Here is a 13,111-nt window from a genome sequence, read left to right as displayed (position 1 = left end):
AATGTGAGACAGAGACGAGTGATGTTGGCAGTAATGGCAGCAATGTTGTGTAGAAGGTCACTTGTAAGAAAAATTGCAATGCATAAAACTCGACAGCAGCATTCAAACAAGCAAAATGGAAATCCATTCGTATTACAAGGTGTGCCAACAACCGTCAATAAATCATGCAAACATACTCGCATTGCGAAAAGTTGAGCGTGTAACTCCAATAAAGTGGCAGCACTTGCTGGCTGGAGCTTGCGAAGAGTTATCCAATTCCTGTATCTCGAAACTTCTGGACGCTTGCACTAATGTAAATGTGCCCTCCCTCCTACGATGTCGTCACCAGTTTGTTCTGCAGGCGCATTTCAACCTTTCGAGACACTCATCAAAACCTCCATCATTTCGTTTTTAGAAATCATTTTTTTCTTGCAAACGCGCAAGGGGGGTAATCGGCTGTTTTGAGTTTTTAAATAACCTCGTTGCTGTGACGTCCAAAGTGTCGTTTGTAAGCAAGCGCGAATATTCAAATGAATATTAGTGCTTGAATTCGCTCAGACATGAATACAAATTGAAATGTTCTAAATGAGCGAGTAGACATATACTTGACTGCATTTGAGCCCCCACCTTTAAGTAGTGGTTTCGTTTCAGCATGGCACTGCTATGTCATCCCGTTCCCTATCCAGCGAACATCTGCACTGCCGCAATGCCACACTTTTAAAGGTGCACGTTCATTAATATTTTTAAACTTTAAATACTGTGTTATACGGCTTTATATGCCCCATGTATAAAATATTTTAAAATTTAACCTATTTCACCACTTATAACTTCTACCGTACTAGTATACAAAGTTCCTTCCGCTTGACTTCAAACCAAATGGAACATTCATACACGCCCTGTTCTAATTCTCGAAATTATTGTACAAGTTAGTTGGGTCATGACAAATATGCTCATTTTTCTTTATAATATGTGACATACACTATTCAAGCTATTCTGTTTAAAATTACTTTCTAATTCACTTTGAACCACAAGCTTTCAGAAATGCATCAAGATGCGATAGAAAAATGTTAATGAAAACAATTCTAACTAGCATTCTCTTTGTTTCTCGCACACCATAAATGCTTTGTGATAGTTTACTACTGCAAATACACCATATCACCATGTACATCACATCCATGCTTATCGCCGATCCACTAAATCAGTCTTCCTTCGCTGTTTCTTCTTCCAGTAGCTTCCGAGATTTCAGAAACGCCTTCACACCATTCACTTCTCGCTCGCTTCGAATGTGGACGTCGATTTCGGAGTCTGATATGTATCTGTTGCCGTCGCAGTCCGCCGCATCTGAGCTGCCTGAGTAATCAACCGTACTAAATCTTTTCCTCCCCTTCCGAAATGTTGCGTAGATGGCAGCGGATCTCTGGTCTGCCGCTTGTTCGACGACTTTCGCGCCCACTGCGCTCCTGGCAGCGTCCACCACCAACGACGCAGAGTAGCGAACTATGTCCGGCACGTACGCCAGCGCCGTACGGCTCGTGAGCTTCTGACCTTTGACCCACGGAATCTGACTGGCCAGCTGTATGAGCACCTGAAAAAAAAGATCGATTCATATATTAACCCCTTTGCAACGCACATTACGATTTACTGTCTGTGATTGCGTGAGATTTACATAATTTGTACCAAGGCCATGACGAAATAAAATCAGCCTGGCTACTCCAACTGCGGGGCAAAGTCCTGCAGCACCATGTTTTGCCAAAAAACTCAGTCCTGTGCTTGCTGCGTTCCAGTTATCCCCCCCAAACTTCTCAATCTCATCTGCCTACCTCACTTACTGCCTCTTATAGCACACTTGCCTTTTCTTGAAATTCAGTCAGTTACTTTTAATGACCAAAGGTCCTCACTTAAGTTGAACCTTCTACAGTGGGTAAACTACCCATACAGTCTGTGCGCTTATCCTATTTGCCACTTCCTGCAATATCCAACAGTACCCCGGGCGGCACTGTACCCATCTCCACGACTTGCCTTGTTCAGGTCGGCGTTCGCAGCTAGGACAGAGCTGTTGGGCTTGCCCAAGCCGTGCATTTCGCAAAAGCTCGCCAACGAAATGTTCCGCTGTGGGAGATTGAGTGACTTCCAGGCGACGAAGATGAGCGCAGGCCCAATGCAGCGCGGCGCTCGCCCCTCCAGGAACCAGCAGCGCCTGAGCGGCTCCAACAGGGCAGTAGCGCGCGACAACACCTGCGACCGTTCGGAGGGGTCGATCGACTGTGCCGCTTCAGGCAGCAGATCCTCAAGCATCACTGGCCTTGTTCCCTTGCCCATGCTCTGCGTGTAAACAGTCGCATAATGCGTTCCACAACCTTCTTACTTCTCGTCAACACTAACAGTTAAGAGAGCTATACAATCTAGCAGATTCAAAAAAATATCTATAGGGTCTGTGCGTAAAGTAACGAGACTGGGCCTGGTAAGGAGAATTCATTGATGTGATCGGTACACATCATTTATATTGATACAAAACAGCCGCTAAACAAGGCTGCATAAAAAAGGAGGACGAAGTCAGTTTTCGTTGAATGCTGGTCTGGCGCCATCTTGCTCGCGAGTTCTGTGCGCTGTAAATAGATCATTAAACAAGTTACTCGTAACATTATTGGTGGAGGTAAACGACCCCCGTACCTCGATGGAGACGCGCAGCGGTCGCACCATCGGCGACCTTTTGACTGCTTCGACTGCTGGTACTTCCTCTACGCCGCCCTCATCAGTTCAAGCCACCACCTACGTCACACTCCCGCACCTCCGGGATCTCGGCACTTTCTCCGGTGATGGTACGATCGATCTCGACACTTGGCTGAAGCGGTACGAGCGCGTCAGTGCAACTCACCGCTGGGATCCCACGCTCATGCTCGCCAACATGCTTTTCTACCTAGACAGCACTCCCCGAACATGGTTTGAAAGCCACGAAGCCGACATAACGAGCTGGGATCTCTTCAAAGAAAAGATACGTGACCTGTTTGGCGATTCATCTGGTCGTCAGCTCGTTGCGAAGAAGACTCTTGCCACACGGGCCCAGTCTTCTACCGAATCGTACGTCTCCTACATTCTTGACGTTTTGGCCCTTTGTTCCAAGGCCGACCAGTCCATGTCGAAAGACGAAAAGGTTAACCACGTCTTGAAAGGCATTGCCGACGATGCTTTCAACCTGCTGGTTTTTAACGTCTCGAGCATCGACACCATCCTTAAAGAATGCCGACGTCTCGAACAAGCTAAAGCCCGCCGTGTAGCCCAAAACATTGTGCGCCTTCCGAATACAGCGGCCACTTCTTCGTGTGACGACACCTTCCACCAGGCCCCTCTATGTGACAACCTCACACGCATCATTCGTCGAGAGGTCGAGGCAGCACAACCGGTAATTACGCCACTACCGACGCCTGTGCCTTCCCCAACCACGATTTCTTTGATACAAGCCGTCGTTCGTCAAGAGCTATCAAATGTCGGCCTACATCCTGTTCCTGCCGTATACTCTGCTGCACCTTCTTTTCATCCCCCTTCTGCTCCTCGCATACAACGCAATTCGTCCGAATGGCGTACCCTTGATGACAGGCCCATATCTTTGAACTGTCGACGCGTTGGTCATATCGCACGTCAGTGCCGCAGCCGCTGGGCTCCACCGTCCCATTATGCACCTCAGTATCACACCACTTCTGCTCGCCAGTCGTCCCCATCACTTTCTCCATCAACGCCGACCACATTTTCCGCTCCTACAGCACCTCTGAGCAGACCTCGCTACGACCGGTCACCGTCCCCTGCTCGTCGTCAGTCCCGGTCGCCCCCACAACGCTGTGCTGCCTCCCCGACCTATTTGCAGCATCTCCGACCGGAAAACTAGGCCGTGCAGCTTCTGGAGGTGGAGCTGCGTTGACGACCTTCGTAAGAAATCCTCGATTAATGTTAACAACGAACCGGAACCTTTTGGACGTTACTGTCGACAATGTTCGTGTCAGTGCATTGATAGATACTGGCGCGCATGTGTCCATTATGAGTGCTAACCTTTGCCGCCGACTTAAAAAAGTTGTCACGCCCGCCCTCAACCGAGCTGTACGAGTCGCCGACGGAGGAACTGCCGCAATTCTTGGCATGTGCTCTGCGCGAGTGTCTATTGGGGAGAGAAGCACTGTCGTTCTTTTCGCCGTTATCGAACATTGCCCTCACGAACTCATTCTCGGTATGGATTTTCTAGCCACGCACTCTGCCCTCATAGACTGTTCAGCGCACCTGCGTTCCACTGTCCTGCATCAACTTCATGACGCTCCCATGACGGGCCATTTGGGCGTTTCTGGCACGTACGATCGGGTACGACGTCGTTTTTTTTGGCCTGGACTTGCCCGCTCTGTTCGACGCTATGTCGCCGCTTGTGAGCCCTGTCAGCGTCGCAAAACGCCGTCTGCCCTCCCAACTGGCTACCTTCAGCCGATCGACGTTCCCAACGAGCCTTACTTTCGAGTTGGTCTCGACCTGTTGGGCCCTTTTCCACTCTCCACAGCCAGAAATAAATGGATTGCTGTTGCCACGGACTACGCGACGCGGTACGCAATCACACGAGCACTCCCGACCAGCTGCGCTACCGACGTTGCGGACTTTCTGCTACACAACATAATATTAGAGCACGGTGCTCCCCGTCAACTTCTCACCGACCGTGGCCGCACGTTCTTATTAGCTGTCGTTCATGAAATCCTGAGGTCTTGCCATACCAAGCACAAATTTACTACTTCGTACCATCCCCAGTCAAATGGCCTCACGAAGCGCCTTAACAGGACCCTAACCGATATGCTTGCCAAATACGTTGCGCCAGACCACCGTGATTGGGACATTCATTTGCCGTATGTGACGTTCGCCTACAATTCATCTCGTCACAACATATTCCGGATATTCCGGAAGGCCGGATATTCGCCCTTCTATCTACTATATGGCCGGGACCCAACTTTACCTTTAGACACGTTACTACCTGCGGCCACTGAATATGCTGGGGAAGCCATTGCCTGTGCCGACCACGCGCGCCAAGTTGCCCGTAACCGTTTACAGGCTTCACAGGCGCGCCAACAACAGCTCTACAATTCTCACCATAGGGACGTGCACTTTTTTCCAAGTTCTCTCGTGCTCCTCTGGTCACCTACTCGGCGTGTGGGACTGTCTGGAAAACTGTTGTCGCCCTACACTGGACCATTCCGTATCGTTCGCCAAGTGACAGACGTCACGTACGAGATTGTTCCAACCGATCCAACAAAGTCATCGTCAGCTCTGAGCGACACCGTTCACGTGGCTCGGCTAAAGCCCTATTACCTCCCTTCGACATCATCTGCGTAAATTTAGCACCGGGACGGTGCTTCTACCGCCAGGGGTTATGATACAAAACAGCCGCTAAACACGGCTGCATGAAAGAGGAGGACGAAGTAAGTTTTCGTTGGATGCTGGTCTGGCGTAATCTTGCTCGTCGAATTCTGTGCGCTGTAAATAGATCATTAAACAAGTTACTCGTAACAATATTCTCTTGAACAGGTTTCTTGGGCGTCAATACTTTGAGTACAATGCAGTTCATACTCTGAAAAAGCTTCCTGAAAGTATGATGCCGTGATTTCTCTCATAGACTGTGACAGCCAGATTAAATGGTGGCCTTTTTGGCTTCTTTTCAGCTTTGGGAACAAGAAGTCTGCCGGGCTCACATCAAGGCCATTGCAGTCCTGAAGTCTGCTCGACATGGCAGACTTCTTCCTGTTTCTGCTCTTCTCATGGGATTTCACTGAACTCTCTTTTAAGTACAGCGAGTCGAACTTTTACTGCGTCTTGTCTCGTGGCAGTACACAGCGTTTAATTACGAGTATGGTCCTCCAGGCTCTTACAACTGTCACACGAACTGCTACACGGCCTATTATCTTTATCGCAGTCGCATCAACGACACTGGAGCTATAAGAGGCAGCATGGCTGACCGGAAGATGTTCTCACCTCACTGATCGCACGAATGGCTTGGAACAGGTGTGAGCCTGTACACTGGGCCATCTTGGCCAAGGCGGGAAGCGATATGGATCGACCATTGTTCTGAAGCACCTGCATTGCATGGAGCAAAGTTAGGAGACGTGCCGCGAACGTGCTCCTTTTCTGGAAGGTCATTCATGAACACACTGCCTGTCTCCTACAGTAAGCACAAAGGGGGGCCCTGGAAGATTTTTTTTGGCGTGGTCAGGAAACGCTGCATTTTGGTCGTTGAGGCTCCCGAGAACACGCGAGCCAAACGTTACCGGGCACCACGCTTTTAGCAATTCACATTTAACTTTCAAAGTCGGCTAGAAATCGCTCCCTCTTCTCCCTGCAAATCACACCACATGCCCAAATTACTGCTACACACACCCAACACATACGGCCATTGAGTGACTTGACCAACGTGAGCTGTGTAGTTACAGAAGCCACAGCAAGATGCCGGCACGTGTATCTACACACGCGTGCACTCATGATCACACCGAAAGTAATACATGCGTTTTAGTTTGAAAAAAAAAAAAAAGAGAGAGAGAGAGTGCTTAAGGTCACAATGTGTGCTTACGAAGGGACGCATAGTCTTACTTCCTCAGCAACCCCTTTTTGCGAAGTTGTCAGTGCACACGCTCGTACAAAAATGTGTGTGACAAGTCTCCATAACTACGCTCGCACTTGGCAGATTCTAAAAATTTTTCCAGCATGTAGCTTGGAAAACATTGTGCACTAAAAGGGAGAGAATTCCACTACACTCAAACCTCGATATTAAAAGCATGGATATAACAGACTATCAAATATAACAAAGTAAATGAAGGATACTCTTGAAATAGACATAGTGTTAGGGATATATTTTTATAACGAATTTTCGGATATACTGAACTTATTTTTGTGTGAGATGCAACTTCATTATAATGAGGTTTGACTCAGAAAAGTGGTGCTGACAGGACAGTTTTACTGAATCCTTCTTCATTTGTGAAGCCCAGAGCAATGGTGCTGGCCAGCTTCAGTGACCTGAACTGCCCTACTAATTTGCACAAACAAGCCCATCCCTTAGTGGCACGGCGTCCTCATTTTGACAAACGACTTACTTTTACTATTTCTGTGCACTGCTGCCAAGGGTGAGACCACAAACACAAAGGAATGCTAAATTAAGCATTTTTTTTGCCTAAGGTTCCTTAATACAAGTTCTTGTTCAAAAAATAAAAAAGCAAATCACTTCGGTGAAGGCAATACCACGTTTAATTCGGCAGCATTTCACAGTGTCTTTTTACTTTCTTTTATGGGTGCTCTCTGCCAGCAGATAACTATCATGTATAATTTGAGTAAGTCATTAAATTATTTTTATTAAAAAATGAAGCACAAATGGCTGTATATTTCGATTACCATTTACCTTGTAATCACAATCAAATTCTACAGAATGCACCACAATTTCTTCTACTATTTTTACTATATTTAAATGTCATCTTCAGAACCTTGACATCATATCATGTAAATTTCATGTATTTATAGACAATCATTAATAATAAGTGTTGCAAAGGGTTGCCAATGAGATCTGCTGGTCATAATCATGAACGACGAGAGTGGCACCAAGTACAAAACAGCAGGTTCCAAGTGCTCCAAACCAAACTGTTACCTACAGTACTAGGGAAAACTGCGGCGATGAGATCGTCCAGCCAATGCGAGAATGATGAGTAGCACATAAAATTAGCGTAGTCTTCATGCTTGCAGCTTCAAATGCACTTGCGGCTTTGCTTTAGCTTTTGTATTGTATAACAGAATGGCTCATCGTAAGCCTCTCGCGCTGACTTTAGTTGGTGAGCCTCAAGAAGCCAAGTTGTCAAAGAAAGACCACTGAGATGTTGCTGAACTTCATATTCTGACAAGGTAATTGCAGGCCTCACTGGGCCATACGGAGTCACGAGAATGAAGCTTGGGCAAATTCAAATACTGCCATACTTTTACAATTCAAATACTGCCATATTTTTCTCTAGTGTACTATTGTGAAAATCCATGCCGATATGAAAGTCTATGCTCCAAATGCGACCTCAGCCACACACCAACTTCACTGTGTGTGTGTGTGTTTTTTTTTTAGCACAGAATGAGAACATGGGATAGACGACAGGGCCAACCGCTCGTAGTACATGGATAGCGCTTTGTCCTGTCGTCTATCTTGTGCAGTACCGTGTTCCCGCCACGGCGACGGTTAACACCTGCCCTGTGGCTCGCAAAGACCGGACCCACGCTAGTGGCCGTACTCTTTCGGGATACGTGTACATTACACGTTTTGCGCTCGAAAATCACCGTGGGTCTCAACGAACTAGCCCGCCAGCGCATTGCGTTATCCCACCTCGTAACAGCTGGCAGCAGCGATGGCCATCTGTTGGTTCAACGGCTTTCTGGTCAAGTGTCTGTCCAAGATATCACAGGCCTGCTGGACCATCACAGAGTCCATGTTGACCTTAACGCCGACCTGCTTGATCCAGTCGTGGCAGATGCGCCGGCTCCCGGACACCCCGCTGCCGAGCAGGCGCTGCATGCGTGCTTCGCCCCTCTCGTCTCTTCGAAGGGACATTGTGTCCCTGCTCGTTGAAGACACAAAACAGAGTCCATCGTCGTCGCCCGTGAAACCCGTCGCTTGCAGCGGGGCAGCGTCCAAGACGACTCCGCAGGCAGTGCACACTCGAGAGAACTGGAAAACAATCACTCAGTTCACCTGATTTACTGAAACAGCAACCTTAGCACCCTGATAAGAACTTCTTGTTGGGCAAGTTCGTGATTACATAATATGGTGATTGTAGCACTCGAAAGACACACATATGCTAGAGAAACACGACAGGCAGGCACTACTTATATATTGAAAAGGTTGCAATTAAATATGAGCACAATGGTGCGCAGACGCAGCGAGCACTCATCACAACAACACCACTTATCAGCCTACAGGCGTATTGGTATCCAAAAACCTCATGCCATTTTTGTACAAGCATATAGACGCATTACTAACACAGTTGCTTCGTTTTTTTTTCTTTTATACGCCTCCCACACTTCACAAATTGATTTGTTTATGCTTATACCTAAAATCTTGCCTTTTCAAGACTTTGCAATAAGTCAGTTTTTAATAGCACCTGCCTGTCATCGATCTCTTGTGTGTGTATGTCTTTTGTAGTGCTAAAACAACAATGTTAGCGTCCTAAGATTCAATGATGTGCAGTTATCGTTATCACTAATGATATAAACAGTTAGCAATACATTAAAAGAAAGATTCAGAAGCCCTTCCTCTAACGGGGTAAGGGTAACCAAAGCTTGACACGTGCCTGACCTTTTTTTTTCTTTTTATTGCATCATGCATGTTCCATCCTAACTGCTTCCTTCCTCTATGCCGAAAATCGGACCATCATCCACGTGCGTACCAGCACGACACATCAATTTCCACAGGTAACAACGACGGTCATGCATTTACATCCAGGAAACAATGATGTGTGGCAATGAGAAAGGGCAAGTGATCTCCATGAAAGATCGGACTTCCATAATGAAAGCAACTCATCGCCAACAAGCCCACGATTATGAGACCAATAGTAGAACATGAAATATCGCTTAACCCTGACGTCTCAACACGGAGTTGTCTACGTCGAGGCAGGCTGGCAGAGCTAGAAGCATTAATATCAGATATTTATTTTTAAAGAAAACAGAAACTGATAGCGACATTTATTTTTAAAAAATGCACACATCTCAAAAAATTGAAGCGTGACGAGTGAGCGAAGCGCTGGGGATCATTCTTGCCACAAATCACCCGTGACACTGCCCACTCATGCATGTAAATGAGTGACAACGCATGTATACAGTATCCCCAATGTGTTTTTGCCATTGAGCCGCTGCTTCCCACGCCCTAAACTCCGAGGTATAGGCTTGGTGCAGGCGTTGCTGTTTTGCCACAGTTTCCAGAACTCTAGCCTCCAGGGTAGCTTGCTGTCTGCGTAGAGGCTGAACCACTGTATGCTGCGATGTGGCCTTGATAGTGGCAGCTTGTTGTCTGTGTTGCCGCTGCTTTGCGAGCTCTCGCCTCCGTTGTATATTGTCTGCGACGGCGTTTCTTTTCTCGGGTGACTGCGCATATACAATCGTTTTCATCCATGGCAGAAAGAGAATGTGTGGTGTTAACGATGATAATAACGCTCCTTGGATGATTGACACCTGCCCACTCAGAGGGATCGGCCAAGAATCGGGCAGATCACACAATCTGAATTTCTGGAAGATTCTTTATCGTCGTCGAGTATTGCCTGCGTCAGCGTTGCCTTTCCTGGCTAGAGCGCATTCATGTTCATTTCTATTCATGGCAGCAAGAGACCGTGTGGTTTAAAACGTGCTTATCTTTTCATCATCATTGTCATGGCGTATAGTGGGTACCATGCATCGTCATCATGAGCATGAATAACACACAACGATTAAGCCTAGACCCTACGATGCTTCGCCCCTTAAAAGCCAGATTATCTAGCTGAACGCATAGAACACAAACACAAACTAAGGACATGCCAGATCAGGACAAACCTGCACGCAAATTCATTTGTGTGAAAACTATTAATCAGTGGAATAGTCTGAGCAAGTGTGTTGTGTCAAGCAACGAAAATTTTCTTTAGTATAGTAACCACCCCTGCTGTAACACCTCCAGACAAAGTGGGAATATGTGTGAATTAAAGAAAAAGCACTCCCATAAAAAACAAATGACAGCCTCATGTGAATTTAGTTGTTCTAGTTGTTCTTGTAAAACATGAAAAGAGCTGTCAGAGATATTGCACCTTGTTTGCGAATTTTCTGAACCTGAATTGTCGGTAATAATCCTATTTTCAAAATCGTCTTGTCCCACATCCTGTGAGTATACAGAACAGATGGCATTTGGTGAACAGAAGATATTAAAGCTTTCTGCGCTGCCAGCTAGTGTGCTTGTGGTATCTCCTCATGTATTAATTCAGCTTGAAAATACGCAGCGAAAGTTGTGGGGTCTCGAAATGGAGAGAGCCGGGCTCTTCGAGTGAATGGCCTGTACCCCCACAAAGTTTATGCATTCTACCTGTAAAACTTCCAAGCTACATAATAATTGAACTCTGGCTATTAAAATGAATATTGAGAGAATATTGTTTTCTCTCCATGATGCATTTCGCAACATGAATGTCCCTCATTTGACAATATTTTTGTTCTATCAGTGTTTCACATTGCATCCTTGCTTGTACAATTATTTTTTTTTTTGTCTGTCTTCGCTACAAAGCAAACAAATATGAGCATCTCGCCTGCAGCCCCATGCAACAGTGTTCCATACAACCCTGTTAATTTCCAATCAAACACTTTGCTGTTCAAACATAAAGATGTTCAAGCACTAAGCGGCCCTGTATCACAGATCAAGCGAGCTAAGAACTTCTTCACCAAACAGGTGAAGATACTTTCAAGCCGCACGATATAAGAAAAATGCAAATGAAGAAATAAAACGTAATTCAATGAAAATGAAAGTAAAAGAAATGGGTACGAACACCCTGCAACGTCAAATAAGATTAATGCAAGAGGAAATCTCTTCGCCAACTGTCGCCATAACAACTTAGTCACTTAAACAAAGTCGAATGCTCTTTCCTATTACCGATATCGGTCGGGCAGTTGTGTTAAGAGCCTTGAAAGCCATCTAGAATGAGCCGAGATCAACGTCTAGGTCATACAAGCGCGGCGAGCTGAGACAACACCACCTAGACTTTTTTTGAAAAAAAAATCTAAGTGGTGTTGGCTGAGATAGCCACGCGTTCAGCTCCTAGTTTTTTTGTTTTTTTTTAACAAACCATGACCGGCAGCAAGCCTGGTGCACCCGCAAGAACGCGTTTCACAAAGAACTGCAGACTGATTAACTCTTTCAAGTCGGGTTATCCTTCCTTTACCCCCACAAGGCGGACAATGAATCACTGCTGGCATGCAAACACGTCAACTCTATCTCTTTTCCTCACACGATACTGATCCCCCCCAGTTGAGATTATCGTACCCACCAGTCTTTATATATATCTATCTCTGGTACCCGTCAAGCGCGCCCTGTGGGCGCCTATGTGGTAGTGATGTGTTGTTCTGTGTAAAGTGATGTCCCTGTACGGGTCGCGACGCCAGTTCTTGGCGGTAGCGACCAGAACGAAACCGGTGCGAAGGATCCGAGCAAACTTTAGCCGGTAAGCAAGCATTTCGTTTGTTTTTTGTTTTCTTTCTTTTGTCTAGTCTTCAAGCGATCCGCTCTAGTGGGTCAAAGAAGCACATGAAACAACGGTAAAGCGAGGCTCTTTTCCTAGCCTTTAAGCGACGAGCCTGTGCAGTGATCGGTCACGAAATCACAAGACGCATTCGAGAAGCGCGGCATTCACTGGGGCAAAACATGCATGGAGGAAGGAAAGTTTATTCATTTCTCCATGAAAATATGTAACCTAAAACGATCAGGACAACCCTGCGCAGTGGTATTGCAGTGAAGCGCAAGGGTTGCAATTTCCGCATAATCGTTTGCTCTTCGAGAACATGACAGTAGCTAAGCAGGCACTAAACGCTGTCAGGAGATCCAGAAAATCACTTGATTGATTGTTTGATATGTGGAGTTTGACGTCCCAAAACCACAATATGAACCACTTACTCCGTCTCCGCTTTCGTCGGCCACCGCAGAAGCGCCGCACGATGGGCACACTTCGGCATCCATTCTGTGATCCGTGGGTGTCCCTTGTAGTGATTATGGTTTTATTTCAAAAGTAATTCAACAACAATACGAACTACAACGCGATCGCTACGTTAGTACCAATAGCGTTTGCACGAAATCGACCGGGCGCCGCCATTGCCATGGTTGTGAAACGCGACCAGCGCGACGCCAAAATTTTCCACGCGCTTTCCACTCTGGCTTTCTGCGGTAGAGTGACCAATCTGACCAACGCCTCCTTTATTAAATAGAGGAGGCATTGATCTGACCAATCTGCGGCGATAAAGAACCCCCCCTCTTTTTTTTCCGTGGGGTATAGACTAGACTGCTGACCCGAAGCGCCCGAAGGTCGCAGGATCGCATCCCGGCCGCGGACATCATTTTGATGGAGGAGAAATGGTTCCGCCGCTGGCACTATCGTGT

At 46.6% G+C, this 13,111-nt stretch overlaps 1 protein-coding gene across 2 annotated transcripts; it reads right to left on the bottom strand.

Annotated features, from left to right (window-relative positions):
- Positions 1–1,098: 1,098 nt before the first annotated feature.
- On the bottom strand, positions 1,099–12,832 carry LOC119179581 (transcription factor IIIB 50 kDa subunit). 2 transcript variants are annotated; one of them, XM_037430692.2, is made up of 5 exons: positions 12,632–12,832; positions 8,342–8,683; positions 5,971–6,072; positions 1,999–2,301; positions 1,099–1,564 (listed from the first exon to the last, which is right to left on the bottom strand). In XM_037430692.2, exons 1-5 carry the CDS (start codon positions 12,692–12,694, stop codon positions 1,178–1,180), a joined length of 1,197 nt encoding a protein of 398 aa, XP_037286589.2. In that variant the 5' UTR covers positions 12,695–12,832; the 3' UTR covers positions 1,099–1,177. The 2 variants fall into 2 exon arrangements, with proteins under 2 accessions (XP_037286589.2, XP_037286590.2); XM_037430693.2 differs by lacking the exon at positions 5,971–6,072.
- Between the last annotated feature and the right edge of the window lie 279 nt (positions 12,833–13,111).

Source organism: Rhipicephalus microplus, chromosome 7 (assembly GCF_043290135.1).
Source record: "Rhipicephalus microplus isolate Deutch F79 chromosome 7, USDA_Rmic, whole genome shotgun sequence".
NCBI lineage: Eukaryota > Metazoa > Arthropoda > Arachnida > Ixodida > Ixodidae > Rhipicephalus > Rhipicephalus microplus.
This window is presented reverse-complemented; position numbering and strand designations above follow the sequence as displayed.

Bases quoted from the DNA above. Each gene is read 5' to 3' on its own strand.
- LOC119179581 (XM_037430692.2), bottom strand. From the start codon at position 12,694: ATGGATGCCGAAGTGTGCCCATCGTGCGGCGCTTCTGCGGTGGCCGAC. The intron at 8,684-12,631 runs GTAAGTGGTTCA...ATTGTTTTCCAG, and splicing joins CCGACGAAAGCGGAGACGGA to TTCTCTCGAGTGTGCACTGC. The intron at 1,565-1,998 runs GCAAGTCGTGGA...CTTTTTTTTCAG, and splicing joins CGAACGCCGACCTGAACAAG to GTGCTCATACAGCTGGCCAG.